Raw genomic sequence first — 21,434 nt, forward strand, 5'->3', positions numbered from 1 at the left:
CCCTCTGAACCCTCAGGTTCCAGCAATTCGTGCAGGCTCCCCCCTCCCTCTTCATCCCTGAGAACGGAAATGGTGTCTCTCGTGTTAGCATGTAGAGCTTCATTTTAATTTCCATTTTCAACTTGGTCTCTGCCCTCACTGGTGCTGCACATGCCCAAGTCCAAAATCTCCTTTGTTCAATTCCTTGAGACGGTAAATCTCCAAGGAGCAGTGAGGACCAAGGAGCAGCGAGGAGATCTGATGAGAGCCAGCGGCCCTTTTTACAGATTTTTAGGCAATCCAGCTCTCAGGTCTACCCCCATTGCCCACGCCCCTTTCAGAAGTACCCACAGCCCCCTGCGTCCAGGTTTCTTGGCCGTCTGATGTGAGTGGGCCGGGGTTTCCTGGTCCTTTTGCAGACCTGTGTCAGCTTCCTCTGGGCTGTTCACCATCCCCGTCCAGCGAGGAGATCTGATGAGATCCACCTCCTGCCGTTCTCCAACACTTGGACAGATCTCATCGGCTGTTTCTTTCCCCCGTTCTTGTTCCTGTGAACTGTATCATCTTGTGTGCGTTTTTAATCTTTTACTAACATATTAGTGACGTTTAGGGGATAACTGCCTGCTCAAGCCGCACATTTTAAGCACCTGTCATCACCGTTCCCAGACACGCCCCTCTCCTTAGAGGCTGCCACAGTGCAGAGCGCAGACGGGGTTCAAGCCTGCCGTCATTTCGCTGTGTCTTTGTCCCACCTTTACTATGTTCCTTTCTCTTTCCCTATTATTCCTTTTTCCTCTCTGTGAGTTATATCTTTCTTTCATTCTCTTAATGATTAGTCTAAAAATACAACAGGTGTCCTCTTTGTATCAACTTAACCGTGGTATAATTTCTGTAAAACAAATCACAGCGGTCCCGTAGTTCAGTGCCTTTTCACGGATGCATAGAGCTTAGCTTCTCCGTGTCAAAATCGCCTGGCGGGATATTTCCATCAGCCTGGCTGGTGGGGCTCAGCTGGTCCAGCGTCTTCCCGCGCCAGTCCCACCACGCGCTGGTTCGATGCCCGGTCAGGGCACATGCCCGCCAGCAGCGGGCGCGCGGGAGGCAGCCGGTCAATGCTTCTATCTCCCTCTCCCTTCCTCTCTCTCACCCTTTGGAAAAGTTCCCTTGTGCCCCCCCTCTTTAAAATATATCTTTATTGATCTGAGAGGGAGGAAAGGAGAGGGGGAGAGAGAGAGAGAAACATCAATGATGAGAGAGTCATTGATCGAGCCCACAACCCGGGCCTGTGCCCTGACTGGGAATCGAACCCCGATCCCCTGGATCCCAGGTCGACGCTCAGTCGCTGAGCCATGCCCGGCCGGGCCCCTCGTGCCCCATAAGTCAGTCCTCTCCTCCACCTCCAGGCACCACCAACCTGTTTTCTGTCACTATCGATTAGTTTGCACTTTCAAGAATTTCATATAAATGGAGTAATAGATCGTTACAACAGGTATCCTTGACCAATCGAAAGCTGTTATCCCTAGAACTTTACTTTTCCTCGACCATGCAAGGATCTTAAAATACATCAATCTTGGAATTCTCTTATTATTGCCTAATCCACCACTTCTTAACTTGGATATGCATATTTTATTCATCGGGGCTCCCCAAAGAAACATCTGTTATAGATGAAGTGTGTGGCTTGAGCACCTGCATTTATCCCTCACACTTCATTGTATCTGTAATGAAGGTGTTTATCACGGGAATTGATTCAAGCAACTGTGGAGGCCGAGAAGTCCTACAAGCCGGAGGCCCAGGAAAGCGGGTGGTGTGATTCAGTGTACAGGCCTGGGAACCGGGAGCACCACTGTCCAAGAGCAGGAGATGGATGTCCCTGCGCAGACACAGAGCAAATGCCACCCCTCCACCCTTTCGCCCTGTTCGGGCCCCCCCTGGGTGGAACGGTGCCGTCCACACCGGTGAGGACCACCGTCTTTGCTCAGTCTACCCACACAAATGCTGACCCCTTCCTGAAGCACCCTCCCAGGCACATCCGGAAACGTTTTACGGGCTCTCTGGGTAACTCCCAGGCCAGTCAAGCTGGCGTCTCAGGTTAACCATCACCCGTAGGAATCGCATGTTCTGTTTGGGGAGGTGGCATCCTTTTTGTGCATTTTCTCTCTCTTTAGCCAAATTATACCAGATAGATGGCTACTTACAGGGTCAGTTCTTTTGCTAAAACATGAAAATAACATATTTTATGGCGTCCTAACTTCACTCATGGTTGAGTTTAGGATTTAATAGAAGTGCTAATTAAAAGCTGAAATGAAAAGGCATCAACTCAGGTTGAACAATTTATACGTGCCACAAACTATTTCTTTTCAGGCTTGTGGCATGTTCTGGCTAGAATTCAAGTCCAGCGAGGATAATGCATGCCACGCCAGGTGGATATCTAAACCGCGTTGTATCACGTGCTCTTGCCTGACTACATCTCAGAGCAAGGAGCCAACCAAGTCATTCCCCTGTCGCAGAAATCCTAAGTGACTACTGTCCCTTCACATCCAGTCCCTACCCAACAGCCTCCATGCTCTGATTTTATTTTACTTTTCCAGGCTTCTCTCTCACAACTCCCATTTTGCGGGGAGGGCGTTAAATGGGGTTACCCACTGTTCCCTGAATCTATCTTACATGGTGTTTTACCTTTTTCTGCTTATGCTGGGCATCTAGCTCTGGGAGATTTTTTGTTTTTGTTCCCCCCCCCCCCCCAAAAAACTTCAGCCAACTCCCTGGCATCTGACCCCCCCGAGGTTTCTTGCTTTGGTAAACCAAGGTAATAGTAAATCATTGACAAAGATACCCTGAGATGCTAAATTAATAATAATAAAATGTAAAAATGGGTGTGTGTGTACTTTTTTAAAAAACTTTTTATTTTGAATTAATTATAGATTTACAGGAAGTTGCAAAGATAGTACAGAGATAGTGTACCATTAACTCAGTTTTATCCAATGGTAAGGTCTTAGGTGACTACAGTTGACAAAGATTCCCTCATTGACCAAACTCTAGCTAGGATTCTGTGAGCCCTCTTCTAGAGTAGGCCTCAATATTGGCCTACAAAGACTTGAAGAAATATTAGCACTGTATTTTTTGTTGTTTTCGTTCAAAATATTACAGATGTCTCTTTTTCTCCCCAATGACCCGTTCCACCCGGCCCTGCCACCCTCCCCAGTCTCTCTCCACACCATTGTCCGTGTTCTTGGGTTGTGCATATATGCATATAAATTCTTTGGTTAACTTCTTCCCCTCCTCCCACCCGTCCTCCTCCATCCATCTGAGTTTCCTCAGTCTGATCCATGCTTCCATGTCATTGAATCCTTTCTGTTCATCAGTTTATTAAGTTCTTTAGATTCCACATATAAGCAAGATCATGTGATGTTTGTCTTTCTCTGCCTGGCTTATTTCACTTAGCATAATACTCTCCAAGTCCATCCATATTGTCCCAAAGGGTACGAGATCCTTCTTCATAGCTGCGTAGTATTCCACAGTGTAAATGTCCCACAGCTTTTTTATCCACTCATCTACTGATGGGCACTTGGGCTATTTCCAAATCTGAGCTATTGTAAATTGCGCTGCTATGAACATAGGGGTGCATATATTCTTTCCGATTAGTGTTTCAGGATTCTTAGGATATATTCCTAGAAGTGGGATCACTGGGTCAACAGGCAGCTCCATTTTTAATTTTTTGAGGAACCTCCATACTGTTTTCCATAGTGGCTGCCCCAGTCTGCACTCCCACCAGCAGTGTACTAGGGTTCCCCTTTCTCCACACCCTCGCCAGCATGTGTCATTTGTTGATTTGCTGATGGAGCCATTCTGACAGGTGTGAAGTGATACCTTATTGTGGTTTTGATTTGCATCTCTCTGATGATTAGTGACGTTGAGCATTTTCTCATGTGTCTGTTGGAGAAGTGTCTATTCAGGTCTTTTGCCCATTTTTTAATTGGGTTGTCTGTCTTCCTCTTGTTGACTTGTACGAGTTCTTTGTACACTTTGGAAATTGGTCCCTTATCAGATACATCCTTGGCAAATATGTTTTCCCAGGGGGGCTACTTTTTGTATTCACGTTTCTGTTGTAGGCGGCGAGAGCAGCACCAGGTGTCTGACGAAATCAGACCGGATCTGGGTTCAGCAACCTCAGTACTCGAGTTCTAGCTAAGAAAAGAATTAAGAATTCAGAGCCAAGACTACAACCCGATAAGAGGAGGTTTACTGGGCAAGCAAAGAGAAAGTACACTCAGAAGAGAAATTTAGAGCAGGCGCAGGCGGCTCAAAGAGCTGCCCTGGGGAGTGGGTTAGGGCTCCTTTTAACCCCTCAGAGTAGGGCTAACTGCTTTCTTCTTTTAACTGACCTATCAGGGCCTGTCCACTCATCTGTCTTTGTTTGGAGGTGGATGGGGCTTTCCTCCAGCTCCCCTCTTCTTCCTCTAAGGGTGGGGTCTACCACTTGACTAACCACACACCTGGGAGGAAAAGATCAGGAGAATCTGACCTGCATGAGCGGAGGCATTCTAGGGTGGAGAAGGGGTCTTAGGAGCAAGGTCTCCCATTATTTCCAGCATCTGCTCTACCAGTTCTTTCTTTGTTGCTAGGTGTTCAGGACGTTCCACCCTGGTGATCTTTGTGTACCTGGCCCGTCGTCCTTGCTCAGCTCAAGTCTATCTAACTGCCTACCGCATTTCCACCTTTAGGTTAAATGGAAGAACATTCTCCTACTCCAATTAAGTTAGTTTCTACTTAGAAATGCAGGATTTTAAAACTGCTATTTGGGATCAAAGGTAACTGCCTCTCTTTGTTGAATTTAATTATTGTACGATTTAATGGAAAGGCAGGGACTGTTGAATTTATACCCTTTAAAATAGCTAAAGATTAAAGTGAGTCAAATTTAGTGCGTGTGGGATTTTTGATACATGTTCCAAATTTGTTTTTAATAACATAATTGTCCCATGTTACATTTAAGATGACATCACAGTGAACTGGTTATTTGTGCAGTTACACTAACAGAAAACAATCCCAAATGTGAAAAATAAAAGTGAGGACGGCTGTAACGTTACCATTAGGAAAGTGGAAGTTGGAAACGGAGGAGAAACACTTAGGTTGAATGTCTTTCTTTGAAACCGTTGAATAGAAAAACCTAGAAATTATATGTATTAGGTTAATGCATTTTCAATAGCATTAAAATCATTTACTTACTGCTACAAGTGGAAACCAATGTGTTTTTCTCAAGGTATTTATTCATTAATTTTAGTGGAAAAAATATAGCTCCCAATCACGCAAATGGAATTGTGATAAATAAAATTTGAGAAAATCCATCAAGAAATGTTACTAATCATATGTATAAATGGTTATATTTCACAATGTAAAACAAGAAATAAAATTCACTAGTCTTCAGCTTTCCGTTTTCCTGAACTAAAAGTACTTGTACCGTCCTCTTGCCTCCGGGGTTCTTCCTTCGCAATTAATCAGCTCTTCTTCCCCGCCTTCCCTCCGAATGATCTTTCCCCTTAGCCTCAGCCTTGACATTAACTCAGACGATGTCATCTTCAGTTTTCAAAACACTGCCCCGCCCTTGCTGAGTTCCACAAGCCACTCCCTCTTTTTTAAAAAAATAAAAATAAAATTGCTTAACACAAGTATTTTTGTTATCACTTTGCCAGAAGGTGCGACCACGCAATCGGGAAAACACCTTTGTCATACGAATTAGTTTCCTTTCCTCAAACTTTTCAAAAACACAATGTATCTAAATTCCTTGAGATAATGAACGTCTATCCTGCAAAAGTAGCCCTGCGCTTCCGTTGAAACTTGCATCCTCTGACCCTGGAACCTGCGTCCTTGATCCTCAGAACCCAGCAAGTTGTGGCGAAAACCCCCGCGGCGTGGGCAGGGGCGGCCCTTGCACAAGGTGCAAAGTGCACTTAGCCCCACGTGCGGGGGCAGCGCACCCACGCGTCCTCCGCGCGCATCTCTCAGTGGCGGCGCCCAGGGCTCCGGGCGTGTGAGGTGAGCTTTCCGCCTTACAGGTCAAAAGTGGCTGACAAAGGAGCCGTCCCCTCAAACCCGTCACAGCCCGAGGCGGCCTGAGCGCCTGAAGCTGCCATTGGTCCAGCATCTCCGAGAAAGCCGCTCGTGGCATTAAGTCGGCGGGCTCCCCACCCGGCCGGGTGGAAGGACAGAGGGTCCCAGGCTACGGTGCCCAGCGAGTCACCAGACGGCCTTCGCGGGCTGACAAACTTTACGTTGACTCCCGAAGGCGGGGGGAGAGGCGGCCCGACGGCGGCCGGGCTGCGGGCTGCGGGCTCGGGGCTGCGCGCGAGCCGGACGCTCACCTGCACCCAACAGGTCCGCCCCGGCCGTCCTCGCGCGGGGAGGGGCGCACATCGCCGACCCTAGTCCTCCCGCCCTGGGGGGGGGGGCACGACGAAGGCTCGCGGGGAGCACAGGCACCTGCACCCCAAGACACTACAGACCGGTTTTGACTTTACTGACAGCCCAGGCTTAACCTTTGGAGGGGCCCTCGAGGTCCGCGGGGGGGGGGGGGGGGGTGTTGCCCAGAACCTCAGGCAGCACCCCGCAGGCGCACGGGGAGGGGGAAGCTGGCTGGAGTTAGGGGTCCCGGTCTTTCCCAGCCCGGCCCGAACGCCCCGGCTGCGCGGTCGGGCGAGCCCGCGGCGCGCTGGGCCTGGAGGACTCGGGCCCGGCGGGCGCAGACCCCGTCTCCGCTCCGCTCCGCGCCCCGCCGCGCCCGCACCGCCACCGTGAGGCCGAGCCGGGGACGGTGCCCCGTGGCGGCGGCGGCTCCGCGCTCCTCGCCGCGCCGCCCCGGCCGCCGCCGCCGCCGCCGCCGCGCCCCACAGGGCGGGGGGACATTTTCCCGTTTCCCCCTCTTTCGCGCTCTCGCTCCCGTTCAGCGGGAGAGCCCGCGGAGCCTGGGAGGGAGCGAGGGAAGGGGTGGAGGTGGCGGGGGGAGGCCGGAGGGGCGGATCCTGCCTGGGGGCTGATCCCTCCCTCCCCTCGGCCGGGCTCCGTGGCGGCAGCGGCGGCGGCGGCGGCGGCTCCATTCCCCCTCCTCCCCCGGGAGCGGCGGTGGCGGCCGGGCTGGGGCCCCAGCGCGGGCCGGGACGGGGCACGCTGTGGCCGCGGAGGCCAGCGCGGGAGGAGGCCGCGCTCCGCTCCCCGGGCCGCGCCGACCTGCTCGACGGCCGGCCAGCCCGTGCCCAGGGTCCCCCGAACGTTGGGGCCGGGCCGGCAGCTGAGGTAATGGGGGCGGCAGCGGGGCCGGACCGAGCGGGGGCGGGGGCAGCGGGGCCTACGGGGACCAGAGACTGCGCGGGTGGGGGACGGAAGCGGGGGGGCTCCCTGAGCGGGGCGCGGGCTGCGCGAAAGCCCTCTCCCGGAGCGAGGGCGGCGGCGGGGAAGAGGAAGGCGGGTGAGGGGGGAGCAGAAAAGCGAGGACCCCCTCCCGCAGCCGCCATCTTTTTTTCCCCCGTCCTGGAAGCCGAGCCGCCGAGTCCCGCCCCCGTCACGCTCTCCTATTGGCCAGGCCTGAGGAGAGTTCCACCCCCCGGGTGTCCCTGGGCCCTCCGGCTTCTCCTAACCGGCAGGTAGGGCGGCCAATGAGCGCTCGCCCCCGACCCGCTGGTGCGCTAATGCTGGCTTTCTGTCCGAGGGTCGGACTTCGCGTCGGTCCGTCTGGCGCGCTCGCCCCCTCCTCTCCGGGGAAGAGATACTGTTTCCCTCCTTTCTCCTCCGAGGGGTCAAGCTGCTTCTGGAAATGGCGCCCCTTTAAAGGGGCAGGAGCCTTGGCTGCGGTCCCCGTCTCAGGAGTATCTCGTGTGGGGCGCGGGGGTCCGGTGTAATTGCAGAAAGTCCCCGTTCCTGGGGGCCTGGGTGACGTGGGCCAGTGGGGACTCGGGGAATGCCGAGACGACCTCCGGGGCTCTTAGAGCTATTCGGAGGTGTGTACGTGGGAAGGGTGGTGTGGGACGAGAAACTCCCGCCAAAAAACTAGACTGGAAGCGCCTTGCGGGCGAGACGCGTGCCGTTCTCCTCAGCAGCGGCCCCTTCCCCTCCGGAGCCCGCCCCCCAGTGTCGGGAGCTTGGGCGCGACCGAGGAGGGCTCCGTGGGCGCTTGCTGCGTGGTGGGGAGACACCTGAGCCGCGGGGGAGGGGGGGATAGAGTTGCATCAAAGGGCCACAGCCTCTCGGCTCTTTCACGCCAGGGCTGAGGTAGATTTTCACACCCGTGGAAGGGGCTCCGTGCCCCTGAGGGGGGGGGGGCGGCAATAACGCAGGTCTGTGGGCCCGGGCTGCCCCCAGAGGGTTGGCATTTGTGAGGCGTGTGGTGGCCAAGGGCCTCTGGAACCCAGACAGAATCGCTGTGGGGATTGTTTCCTTTGGCTGCGAGTAGGATGTGTGCCTGCCTGGCGCCTTTCCTCAGCCACGTTGTTTTTCAATTGTTTCAGTCACACTTCGGGGTTGGAAGATCTAAATGAGGATCTTAACACCTCACTAACAAATAGCAGCCCTTAAGAGGTAGGTTTCGCCGGTGGGCAGCAGAGACCCAGAGAGAGGACGTGACTTTTCTTCAGGTCTCTCGGGGCCAAGAGCAGCTCCCGGGTTGCCCCAGAGTCTCTTTTCCCCCAGACCAGGGCATCGCTGTGGCGGTCTTGTCTCCTAGGAAGTGAGAGAAGTCAAAGATCTGGGTTTGAACTGTAGCTCTATCACTTGGGTTGAGGGACACCTTTCTGAGCGTTCGTTTATGCACCTATAAAATGAGGGTAATGTCTATTCCGCCTCCCAAAGTAGTTGTGAGAAATAATTTAAGTAAGAGGGCTTCGTCGTTTGTCAGGGTGTGCTGGTCATCACTGTCACCGGCTCCGCTGTATAGATAAAGATGGCAGGTCCTTCAGCCAAGGTGGCTGACACTTCTTCTCCGTGAAACCCTCTCCCTGCTGGTACCCTTTCAGGCCTCTGCCCGTCCCTCAGGGCAGCCTGTCTCCAGCGACCTTCCCCGTGGTGATGGCCTCTGGGACTGCTCACTACAGGTCCTTTGAGCTTGTCCGAGTTCCCTCCATCTAGAGGATGGTATAGAAAGCTTTAGGCTTTCTCTTAGCTGCACAAGGGTAGACTACATAGAAGTATTTTGTGGAAAGAGTGACTTTTAAAACAATACATTGAGAGTTTACCTCAGATATTGCCTTAGGTCCAGTGAGAGCCCCGGATAGGTCAGCTTACAACTTCAGTGCCACTTGGGGCCACTTCCAGAGCTGCTGCTTAGAGGTGTACTAGCCAGTGCATCCCGAATGCTGCCTTTTGCACATAAAACCCTGAATACTATAGTTTGAAAAACCTTTAGACTGCACGAGATAGACATTTCATGTGCCTTCACCCCATCGTCCCTGGGCATGGTCAGGGGATAGAGTTTCTGATCATAGTCAGATGACTTGGTGTAGAGAGCTCTAGACCTGTGAGTTTTTGATCCTTTGATGGGACCACTGTACGTGTCCAGAGCTTGAAAATGATGCTGTTCTTGTTTTCTTTTCAAGCCATAACCACTTCTCCTTTTCCATAGTTAGTTGTCCCACAGCCTTGTGTTCACATTGTAATCTGTTTGCTTTCCTGTCTCTTAATCAGACAGAGGTTCTAGAGGGCAGGGATCATGCATGTTCAATTTCTCCTTTCATTCAGCTCTTACTGACTGCTTGCTTAGGAGCCAGGCACCATTCCAGGCCCTGGGGATATAGTGAGCAAGACAGGCAAAAACCCCTCCCCTCGTCGCGCTTACATTCGAGTAGAAGGAAGCAAACATACATGATAAAGAGGTAAGTCCTGCAACAGTAAAAGATGGTGAAAAATAAAGCAAGATGAGAGATTGTGGTGGGGAAAGGGATTTGCAGTTTTAGATAGAGCGGTCAGGGGAGGTCTCACTGAGAAGTCATGTTTGCGGAAAGACTTGAAGGAGGCGAAGGAGCAAATGGTGAGGACATCTGAAGGGCAGAATGTTCATACGGAGGAAATATCTAGTCCTCTTTCTTGGTGGCCACGTGATCACATGAAAGGGTGAATAAGTGCATCCACCTCACAGTCTCCTGGCCTCTTCTTAGGCCTGTCCCCTTGTTTCCCAGGTGCCATGAGGAAGCCTCGCCAGAAGTCACGGCAGAATGCCGAGGGCCGGCGTTCCCCATCCCCCTACAGTCTCAAGTGCTCACCCACCCGGGAGACCCTGACATATGCCCAGGCCCAGCGGATTGTTGAGGTGGACATTGATGGACGCCTGCATCGTATCAGCATCTATGACCCACTCAAGATCATCACGGAGGATGAGCTGACCGCCCAGGATATCACTGAATGTAATAGTAACAAGGAAAACAGCGAGCAGCCTCAGTTCCCTGGCAAGTCCAAAAAACCCTCATCCAAGGGCAAGAAGAAGGAGTCCTGTTCCAAGCATGCATCCGGCACTTCCTTCCACCTCCCACAGCCCAGCTTCCGCTTGGTGGACTCAGGCAGCCAGCCAGAAGCACCCCCGTTGCCTGCTGCCTACTACCGCTACATTGAGAAACCGCCTGAAGACCTGGATGCAGAGGTAGAGTATGACATGGATGAGGAGGACCTTGCCTGGCTGGACATGGTGAACGAGAAGCGGCGAGTAGATGGGCACAGTTTGGTGTCGGCAGACACCTTTGAGCTGCTGGTAGACCGGCTCGAGAAGGAGTCATACTTGGAGAGCCGTAGCAGTGGGGCCCAGCAGTCACTCATTGACGAAGATGCCTTCTGCTGTGTGTGCCTGGATGATGAATGCCACAATAGCAATGTCATTCTATTCTGTGACATCTGCAACCTGGCTGTACACCAGGAATGCTATGGAGTCCCCTACATCCCCGAGGGTCAGTGGCTGTGCCGCTGCTGCCTGCAGTCTCCCTCCCGGCCTGTGGATTGCGTCCTCTGTCCCAATAAAGGTGGCGCCTTCAAACAGACCAGCGATGGGCACTGGGCCCACGTGGTGTGTGCCATCTGGATCCCTGAAGTCTGCTTTGCTAACACTGTGTTCCTGGAGCCCATTGAGGGCATTGACAACATCCCACCTGCCCGCTGGAAACTAACCTGCTATATCTGCAAGCAGAAGGGGCTGGGTGCGTCGATCCAGTGCCATAAGGTGAACTGCTACACAGCCTTCCACGTGACATGTGCACAGCGGGCCGGGCTCTTCATGAAGATTGAGCCCATGCGCGAGACCAGCCTCAATGGCACCATCTTCACAGTGCGCAAGACCGCCTACTGTGAGGCCCACTCACCCCCAGGCACTGCCGCAGCTAGGAGGAAGGGTAGCTCCCCTGGAAGCCTCAGTGAGGCTGGGGGCGAGGAGGAGCTGAAGGAAGGCTGTGGGGAGGAGGAACAGAAGGAGGAGGTGGGAGAGGAGGAGGAAGATGAAGGCCAAGGTGGAGTAGGTGGCCCCCTCAAGGGAGTGTCCAAGAAGAGCAAGATGACTTTGAAGCAAAAGATCAAGAAGGAGCCAGAGGAAGTGGGTCGAGATACGCCCTCCACTTTCCCCTTAGTCACTGTCTCACAGATACCCTCTTACAGGTAAGTCTGCCCGGGAGGGTGTCCCAGAGGCTCGTGGTTTCTTCTTGGGCTGGTGTTGGCCTTCCCCGTGAACTGTTGGTGAACGTCTGTTCTCTTCCATGCCCTCAAATTTCTCCATTGGGCCCTGGGTCTGCCTAGTCTGGTTTGTGGTTTTGATTGTTTTCTCAGAACAGAGTGTTTCCTTTGGTTCAAGGTGAGACAAACACCTAAGTTGCCTAGAAGCTCAGGTGACAGGATGTCTGAGGCAGTATTTTTCAATAGGGTCACAAGTGGCATTTTGGACAGGATAAGTATCATTTATCAGCACTGTCCCATGCGTTTCTAGATGTTTAGCATCTGTGGTCTTTGTAAATGCCAGTTGGTTGAATCCCCTCCATTGCCTGGTCTTTGTGACAACTTCAAACCCCACCTTTCCAACTACCCCTAAAGTGATACAGTTACTTTCAACTGGGGGGGTCAGTACGGATTTGCTGTCCAGAAAGCTTGGTCCTGGGAATGATAGGGATTTTCTGGGAGGGGGTGGTGGTATGCGGAGCATGTGCTATTTCTCTTCGACTTAGGATCGCTCAGTTCAGCTATGTAACTAAGCCTACTAGGTGTATAAAGAGTCCAGTGCACCTATTTAAACCATCAGAGATGTCGCTGGAGCCGTTGGAGGGATGGGAGGTTGGCAGAGAACGAGAGATGGGAGATTTTCTAGCAGAGGCTCAGCTCAAGGGTGATATTCATGAATAAGTGTACAATGTTAGAGCAGGAAGGAATCTTGGAAATTATTCATCTAATGTAGTCCTTGCACCTTCTCCCACACCCCCAGATGAAGATACTGCGGCCACAGGAGGTAAAGTTGTTCACTCCTATATTCATTCAATGAGATATTTATTGAGCATTTACTATATGCCAAGTCCTGTTCTAAGGGCTGGAACCAGGTGGAAAGTGGCAGACCCTGGACCACCGCTGGGGCTCATGACACCTGTACGTTCTGTACCTGCTGTCTCTCTCACTTGATGGGAAGAATAGAGAGACGGAATACTGGAGGGTAGTGGGGAATGAGTTCTCCGAGGGAAATAGGCAACCAGACTTGTCATTTTGGAAGAAGACACAAGAGCGCAGGAGGTCAGGCTCTTGTTGCAAGCCATGGCTTGAGTTAGAATTCAGTCGACTGGAAGTGTGTCTTTTAGTCACAGAACTGTTCCAGGCTACCCTCTTGCTTGGGGTGAGTGGGTGACTGCTGTGTCCCCATCTATAGGGTTGTTATGTCCTGGGGCTAGACTTTTTGTCATCTGCTCTTACAGATGTCTCTTGCAGGTTAAGAACCAGAGAGACCTACATTCGAATCCTGTTTCTGTCACTATCTGTGTGACCTTTAGCAAGTTACTTAACTTCTTTAGGCCCTAGTCTATTTATTTGTAAGTAAGCCTACTTCATAGGGTTGTTGTGAGAAATAATGATAATACAAGCAAAGCACTTAGCACAGTGCCTGGCAAATAGTAAGCGCTCAATAAATGGCTGCTGCTGCTGCTGTTTTTTTATTATTATTCTTTTTCCTATCTGCACAAATGCTATTGGGACCCTCCATGGCCAAGAGGTTGTAGAGGGAGGGTGCTGCCTGCATCTGGGCAGGTGTGCTTGGCATGGGCGTTGGTGGGGGATCTGTCCTTTGGGAAAAGGCCTAGGCCCTGATTTCGTAAGCTTTGCTTTGGGGCAGGAATGTCTGACTGTGGAAAGGCACAAGGCCCAGGTGAGCAATGTCCTGTCCAAGATGCCCATCCTTAGGTTCTGCCTTGTTTCATCACGCTCATCTTCCTTTCTGTGGACTGAGATGAAGAGAAAGAGAAAGCAGTGGAAACACCACAGGAGCACTGAGAGGCCTTGCTTACCTGGTGGATAACCAGTTAATGGAACACAGCATGGAATAGCCAAGAGACCATGGATTCAGATCCCACCCCAGCTCCATCATATTATTAGCTGCATTAGTGACTTTGACAATTTATTCAGCCTCTGTTCCTAAGCTGCCTTTCCATCTTTTGTATCATGGGGATGATGTTACCCACCTTTCAGTGTGAGCATTAGGATAGAGATTGTAGGTTCTCAGTAATTCCCTCCGTACCTTTTTCCCTTTCTGCCACATGTTACTGGCTTACACCCTGACCTTAAGACTAAGGCTAAGTTTTCAAATTCTCCATCCTCTTACACCTTTAGATCCATATAAATATGTATTTTGGTTCAAAATTAGACATTTTGGGCTGCTGGAGTTTTTAATGAAAACCCAGACAACTCCAAGGGGTTGCATTTGGGCTCAGAAAGGAGTAGCCTGCTGTACTCCTACCAGTTTTCCTTCCAGCTTGGCCATGGACTATTCCCTGGTCTGGTGGGACCCTCAGCCACAGAAAATAGTGACCACATTACCCATAGCTTGCTCAAGTTCCTGTTCTCTTTTGCTGTCATCAATAGAAGGCTGGGGTTATTGGGGCACAGGCATGTTTCTCAGGAGTCCAGGGCTGCAGGAAACAGGGTTTCTGGAAGAGGATTATTTTGGAGGTTCAGGACTGCAATGCAGGAGGTGGAAAGTCAAGTGAATCTGAGCTGCTTAACTTTGCTGTCCTTTTCAAGCCTTTTTCTGAGGTGAGGCATTTGGTCACTTTATTCTGTTTTCCTTTTAAGGTTCATAAATGAACCAGGGTCTGGAGAGAAGGCTATAATCTGGGCTGCCCACTGACCCTGTCTTTCACTTCCCTGTGCCTCTACTCAAGGTTGAACAAGATCTGTAGTGGTCTCTCCTTTCAGAGGAAAAACCAATTCATGCAGCGGCTTCACAACTATTGGCTGTTGAAGCGGCAGGCACGGAACGGTGTCCCCCTCATTCGGCGCCTGCATTCCCACCTGCAGTCCCAAAGAAATGCCGAGCAGGTAGGTGACATGGTGATTTGGAGGTGAGGGGGTGAAGGAGGTGGAGAGTGAAGGAGGAGTGATGGTTGGAGCCCCACCAGCCCTCTGTGGAGCCTTTGCCTATATATGATCACCCCTCTAGGTGGTCTATCCCAGGAATGACCTCCAGCACTATAGAGCTCTTCAGATCTGACCGCAGCTTCTGGATGGGAGAGGCTTGACTTTGGAGCAAATTCTGGGGGATAGTGGAGAGCAAGCCCAACTTTCTGTATATGTGGAGAAAACCCTTCAGATGTGGCAGAAAGGAAGAAGTGGGATGAGTGACAGCCAGGCAACCACACTGCACGAATTAGGAAAAGACGCACTTTCCCCAAGACACTATACTGCTATCTGCCAAAAAATGTTTCATAGAAAACACACAAATTTACCACCTAAGTTGTAGTGCATATAGCCTGAGTTGCTACATGTTTAGTGTTTTCTGTGATGGTGGAGGCCTCCTGAGAGACTTTAACATCTTTAGGTCTTTCTCCCTCTTCATTGTCCCATTACATCGCCTTTACACATTCCCACACTGCCACCCCAGAGATAAGCAAGCCTTTGCGCGACTGTGGTGCCCTCTGCATTCTGTCTGATTTTACTCTTGCCTTTTGTAACAGTCCTGAGGTGCACATCTATATCTAGTCCCCCCTCAAAATGGTCCACATGCTCCCCTGAAGCTTCCTCTGGAACATCAGAGGCCTCCTCCCATCCTAGCAAGTCTTTCCTCAGATTCTCACTTTATTGACTGTTGAGCTACATTTGACACTCTGGCCACCTTGTCTTAGAGCTTCTCTGTGACACCATCTCCCACCCCCTCCACCCCACGGATTGTACCCTGTACCATTCCCACCTCTTACTCCTCAATGGTAACGCTCCCAGGGGCATGGTTGCTGCCTGTCTGCTTGGAGAACTTGTCCATTCATAGCTGTAAACTGTGTGGCAGTCACTCCAGGTTTCTCACCTTGTCCTCATCGTTTTCTGTCCTCGGTCCCTCGAGGGCACAGTAACTAAAGACGTCCATGTAGATGTTGTTTCCTGTAACTCAGGTATTAGAAACAGAATTCATTATCTCCCTTCCTCTCAGTAGACATACTTCCCCCTTATGGTCACAAAACCACCCTCCTCATCTCAGATGTTCCTCACCCTGTAGTTACTCTTGACTCTTCCCTCCATAACAGACTACAGGTAATCCTCCCCCAAGCTCTTTGGGAAGATTTGTCACTGTGTGGCCCCTTGTCTCCAGTCTCCAGCTGCACTGCTCACTCGTGTCCCTTTAATTTCAGCAATAGCTTTCTAGGTGGCCACCAGCCTCTAATTCTTTGCTCTACAACTGGTGATTACATACCATTTTCCATCCTGTCACTTCCTTTTCCAGAATATATTCCCTCTCTGTAGGCAGGCCACATCCAGGCTCCAGGCTCTTGCCTGGCATTTGAGGCTTCTTGTCAGCTGAGAAACCACAAAAGTCCTTGGCTTTTGTGGTTTCTCAGCTTATCTCTCTGGCCAGCCCACTTTCCTCCCCAGGAAAAGAATCACTTACTCTTCCTCCATGCGTTGGCCCTGTGGTTCCTTCAGTTCCAAAGAGGCCTCCCTTCTTTACTTGTCCATATCCATCACTACATGTGAAAACCTAGTAAGATTCCTCCCCCAGGAAGCCTTCCCTGACCCAACCCTAACCCACTCAGATCCTCTCTATTTTATATTCAGTCTGATCAGTTTTTGTTGTCTTTTGCTACTATGCCCTTGTGTGTCAAACCCTGAACCTCTTTCGTCCCCTGACTAGACTGTAATCTGTTCTAGGCCTGGACTCATGTATTTGGTGGTGGTAGTGTTTTAAAGTCAGTCAGTACGAGCTTATGGTAACAACATTTTGTTTTCTAGCCCAAAGTCGAAGCTCTAGGATGAAATTCTTTCCACCCTGAGTGATCTCTTAGTTTCCTTCTGAAATTCTTTCCAGCCCTGAGGGGCACAAGTGCTCTCTGGTGTCCGCAAGGGTAGGGGAAGCGATCCTAGATCTCACCCCGGCAGTTATTATACTGCAGTGAAGAAACATTGTTATAAAGACAGTGGAGCCCAAGAGGAAGGAATGGGGTGGTGAGAGGGTAGAAGGGCTTTTGAGGACTGTGGGTCAAGAAAGGAGTTGGGGCTCTTACTTGCCAAGGCCCCATGAAGCTTGAACAGGGAGAATACTTTGGGCAGGAAGGAGGGACCCAGCTTCTCCTTCCTTTCCCCTCTCTCCCGCAGCGAGAGCAGGACGAGAAAACGAGTGCAGTGAAGGAAGAGCTGAAATACTGGCAGAAGCTCCGGCACGACTTGGAGCGGGCCCGGCTGCTGATTGAGCTGATTCGGAAAAGAGAAAAGCTCAAGCGGGAGCAGGTGAGGAGGAACTCTGAGCTCCATGGCTCTTGTTTAAGAACTTTTTCTCCCACTGTCAGTGTGTTATCAGGAGCCCTGGAGCCCTTGCCTGGTGTGCACTTTCTCCTCTTGCCCAGCACTATGGGCTCCAAGGCCTGCCTACTCTGTGGCGCTGATGGCTTCTCTCTTGGGGTTCAGCTTCTGGTGGCCTCAAGCATAAGCTCAGTGTCATATACCTGGGCCCGTCCCTGGACTCTCAGGGGAGCCTGGCCTTGAATTTTGAAAAGCTGTTCAGGTCATTCTGACGGCCATCACCTCTGGCCTGGGAGCTTCTGAGGGTCCTCATTAGGCTCTTCAACACTATGGTCTTAAGTCATTGAAATTTTCCAACTTCTATTCAAGAGTGTTCTGAGCCTGAGTGTGGGGAACATTGAGAATATGTAGTGTAGCATAGGGCTTAGGAATATGAACTATGGCAACAGACGGCCTGGGTTTAAATCCTGGCCCTGCCACTTACTACTTGTGTGACATTAAGTTTCTTAATCTCCTTATACCTCAGTTTTCTCAGTTGTGAAATTGAAGTAATAATCGAACCAACCTCATGAGGTGGTTGTGAGGATTAGATGATTCATGACTCATACATATAAAGAGCGTAGAACAGTGCCTGGCATATAGTAGGGGCTACAGTATCAGCTGCTGTCATTATTGACACTTTCTGCCTCCCTGAAGTACCAACTGCAGTGCTCTATACATACAGGGCAGAAAGCAAATACTATTAATTGAATGAATGATGAACCAAAACTGTTCTCTCTGGTCCAGGAGTAGCAGCTGCTGCGCTCATGCTTCAGAGGCCTGGGTTAAAGATGTTCCTTTCTCTCTTTCTCCAAACTCCCACTTCTCTGTTGAGCCCCAGAACAAGGCCTGAGACTGGGCAGCTCTTACCATATTCAGTGTGGGTGGCCATGGAAGACATCTCAGGATCTTCTCCTGGATTCAGTCTGTCTGCCATTCCAGGCCTGGTTCCACAGCTGAGCTTTTCTTCCTGCCTCTGGTTCACAGAAATGAAACGGAAAAGGAAGCAGTTAGGCCTGTTTTGATGTAGCCAAGATGCAGGACTTTTCATAGGCTATTCCATGGTCACCTGGCTAGAGAAGAACAGGGTCTGACTTAGTCCATGGAGCACAGTGTTGATAGAAAATGTGCCTTGGGCCAGAAGTCCCACCCAGTGTGCTGAGATATCGATTCCACTGGCCTCTGGAACGTCTGGGTTGGCTGGGGCTGACCGGGGCCTCCAGGCTCATCCCCTTGGGCAGCAAGCAGCCTCATATATTTACAGTAGTATGCTGTAAAATGTTATTTTCTATATGTACCCTAACGTGAAAAGGTTGGGAAGCCATGATTAACAGGTCACGTAAGTAGGAGGCAGTGTGGCATAGCCATCAAGAGCACACACTGTGGACCCAGGCTGTCTAGGACAAAGTCCCAGCTCTGCCCCTTACTAGCTATGTGACCTGGGGCCAATCAGTTACTTAGTCTCTCTGTGCCTCAGTTTCCTTTTATAAAATACCTCATCTGTATCTACCTCATGTACTCATTTATATTATGTAAAATGCTTAGAGTGTTACTTTGCACTTAGAAAGGACTGTAAAAGTATTCATTATTTTAAAGTTGACTCTTGAACAATGTGGGAATTAGGTGCTCTGACCCCTGGTTTAGTTTAAAATCTGCATATAACTTTTGATTTCCCCAAAACTTAACTACTAATAGCTTACTGTTGACCAGAAGCCTTACACTAACAAACAGTTGATAACACATATTTTGTATGCTGTATTACAATAAAGTGAGCTAGAGGAAAGAAAATGTTAAAATCATAAGGAAAAGAACATACATTAACAATATTTATTGAAAAAAATTCATGTGTAATAAATAGACCCACTCAGTTCAAACCTGTGTTATTCAAGGTTCAACTATATAATCATTACTACTCTTAAGTTTTGGTATGGTGCTTGATACATAGGAAACATCCACATAGTGGTAGCCCTTGGTATCCTTATTTCTAGGCTATGGGTTAGGTGATATCTCCTTATAAATTGGTCGGCTTAATAATAGCCTGTGAAAATTTGTTACACATGATTGGTGAAAGCCATATTATTAACAAAAAGCTCAGTGCCTCTTCTTGAGGGGGGTGTCCTGATTCCTCCCCACTTTCCACAGATCAAGGTACAGCAGGCTGCCATGGAGCTGGAGCTGATGCCCTTCAACGTACTGCTGAGGACAACACTGGACTTGTTGCAGGAGAAGGATCCCGCACACATCTTCGCCGAACCAGTCAACCTGAGTGAGGCAAGTTCCCCTCATCCCCCTTCCTGAACAGTGAGCCCCTCTAGAACTGGAAAACTCTCTGAGTAGGCCAGGAAGGGGTTGGATGACAGAGTACAAAACCTGGGGGTATCTGGCAAAACTAGTAGACTTGCCAGTGGTAAGGGGTCAGCAGGCTAGGGTGGGCCAGGGCCCTGGTGCTCTGAGTGAGCCCAAAATGGCTAAACCAGAAAATGGGAAGGCTAGAGTGCTGGTGAAGGGTGTGTCTGTTTGGCTAGTAAATGGTTGTTGTAATTGTACAGGTTTTATATGTTTAGGTTCCAGATTACCTGGAATTCATATCCAAGCCAATGGATTTTTCTACTATGAGGCGGAAGCTGGAGTCCCATCTGTACCACACCTTGGAGGAGTTTGAGGAAGACTTTAACCTTATAGTTACCAACTGCATGAAGTATAATGCTAAAGACACAATTTTCCACCGAGCAGCTGTCCGCCTGCGGGATCTGGGAGGGGCCATCCTTCGGCATGCCCGACGGCAGGCTGAAAATATCGGCTATGACCCTGAGAGGGGCACCCACCTGCCCGAGTCACCCAAATTGGAGGACTTTTACCGCTTCTCCTGGGAAGACGGTGAGAAGCCTGGATGGGTGGGGAGGAGAGGGGCTAGCAGGAGGCACAGAACCCAGAGAGCCAGGGATCAGAGTGGGCCTTGGGGCTATAGGGTAGAGTCCTGGAGCAAAGCTGGGGGTAGGCACATGCTGAAATATATCTGCTTGTGGCTGGAGTAGTTCTCAGGACTAAAGTTTAATTCAGTGAGCACTTCCTGAATGGTAGGAAAGGGGAATCAGGTACTAGCTTTCTGTTTGAAAAGCTAAAGCCTCACTGGGGTCTTCGTCTCCTGGATCCCTTTGTGTCGCATTGGAGCATGGCGTAGTGAAGTGCAGGTCGAGGACCAGAAAATGGAATTGCCTCTGAGCCCCACTCTCTGCCTGCCCCTACTTTCTGCTTCCCAATGGCAGCAGCCAGCCACTCAGGCCAGGGGGTTGCCAAGCTGCCTTGTCATAATCGTTAACTGTGGACTGCTTCCTGCAGATGCTTCCCAGATTCTGACCTTTTCCCTGTGGCTGCCCTGAGGGCAGCAGTGGTGCCAGGGCCAAGGCCCCACAGTGATGTTGCTGGAAGCCACTGGCCCAGGCATTCCAGGAGAATATTTTGCATCCAAAGGATTCAGCCCCTTCCCCTTGTCCTGGGCTGGGCAGGTCTTTCAGCCCCTTCTGTCCTCCCTTCTCCCTGGCAGTGGACAACATCCTCATCCCAGAGAACCGGGCCCATTTATCCCCGGAGGTGCAGCTGAAGGAGCTGCTGGAGAAACTGGACCTGGTGAGTGCCATGCGGTCCAGTGGGGCCCGGACCCGCCGTGTCCGCATGCTGCGCCGGGAGATCAATGCTCTTCGGCAGAAGTTGGCACAGCCGCTGCCACCGCAGCCACCCTCCGTGAACAAGACTGTGTCCAATGGGGAGCTGCCAGCAGGGCCCCAGGGAGATGGGGCTGTCCTGGAGCAGGCCCTGCAGGAGGAGCCAGAAGACGATGGGGACAGAGGTGAGAGACTGTCATGGGCAGGCGGGATGCCGGGGGCAGGATAAGGAAGTAAGGGTTAAGCTGAAATCCCAGAATAGAAGCATCCTTCCTTGAGTTTAGGTCTGACCTTTACCGGCAAGCAGAAGCCCTTGGACGGAGGGGGTTACACTTCCAGGTATACCCAGAGATATTAAAAATATTTAACAATCAATAGAGACCAAAGTTCATCAGAGTAGATGTTACTGTTGTATTGGAGTGGGCTTCGGGTGGCCACTGAAGTGAATATTTAGTTGCTGGATTGTGGGCAGGTTCAGGGAGTTTCAGAGGCTGGGGCCCAGCAGCTGTTATTAACCAGTAAAGGAGTATTTTAGTATTTTGCACCTGATATGGTCATATTGCACATACCAGTTAAATATCAACTCACCTCATACCATCATGTAGACAGGCTCTTAGAGCAGTTCAGGTTGTGGTGTGGGGGGATAGAAAGGAAAGTTCCTAAAGATAGTCTTGGTTCTCAAGCTGCCCCGTGGCTTTGACCCTAGCTGGCCGAGTCTATAGGCCCGTCCCATGCAGAAAGGCCAGACTGCAAGGACATCTGGGGAAGTGATTCTCAGAGACTCGGGAGCGTGAAACCTGAACTGATTCCTGTTTTCCCACTTCATGGGGA

At 50.9% G+C, this 21,434-nt stretch overlaps 1 protein-coding gene across 4 annotated transcripts in view; it reads left to right on the forward strand.

Moving 5' to 3' along the window:
- The first annotated feature begins 7,048 nt into the window (after positions 1-7,048).
- BRPF3 (bromodomain and PHD finger containing 3) overlaps positions 7,049-21,434 on the forward strand; it is a 33,763-nt gene continuing 19,377 nt past the window's right edge. For 2 of the 4 annotated variants that reach the window (XM_081139688.1, XM_081139691.1), the window contains exons 1-7: positions 7,049-7,263; positions 10,134-11,589; positions 14,340-14,496; positions 16,759-16,890; positions 19,084-19,212; positions 19,506-19,818; positions 20,486-20,788. In XM_081139688.1, the coding sequence (XP_080995814.1) occupies positions 10,139-11,589; positions 14,340-14,496; positions 16,759-16,890; positions 19,084-19,212; positions 19,506-19,818; positions 20,486-20,788 (2,485 nt within the window). In that variant the 5' untranslated portion in view covers positions 7,049-7,263; positions 10,134-10,138. Of the gene's footprint in view, positions 7,264-9,743; positions 9,831-10,112; positions 11,590-14,339; positions 14,497-16,758; positions 16,891-19,083; positions 19,213-19,505; positions 19,819-20,485; positions 20,789-21,434 lie in introns of those variants that run through there. The other 2 variants (XM_081139689.1, XM_081139690.1) reach the window with 2 other exon arrangements.

The sequence above is a fragment of the Miniopterus schreibersii genome (assembly GCF_964146895.1).
Source record: "Miniopterus schreibersii genome assembly, chromosome: 6".
NCBI classification, from domain to species: Eukaryota; Metazoa; Chordata; class Mammalia; order Chiroptera; family Miniopteridae; genus Miniopterus; species Miniopterus schreibersii.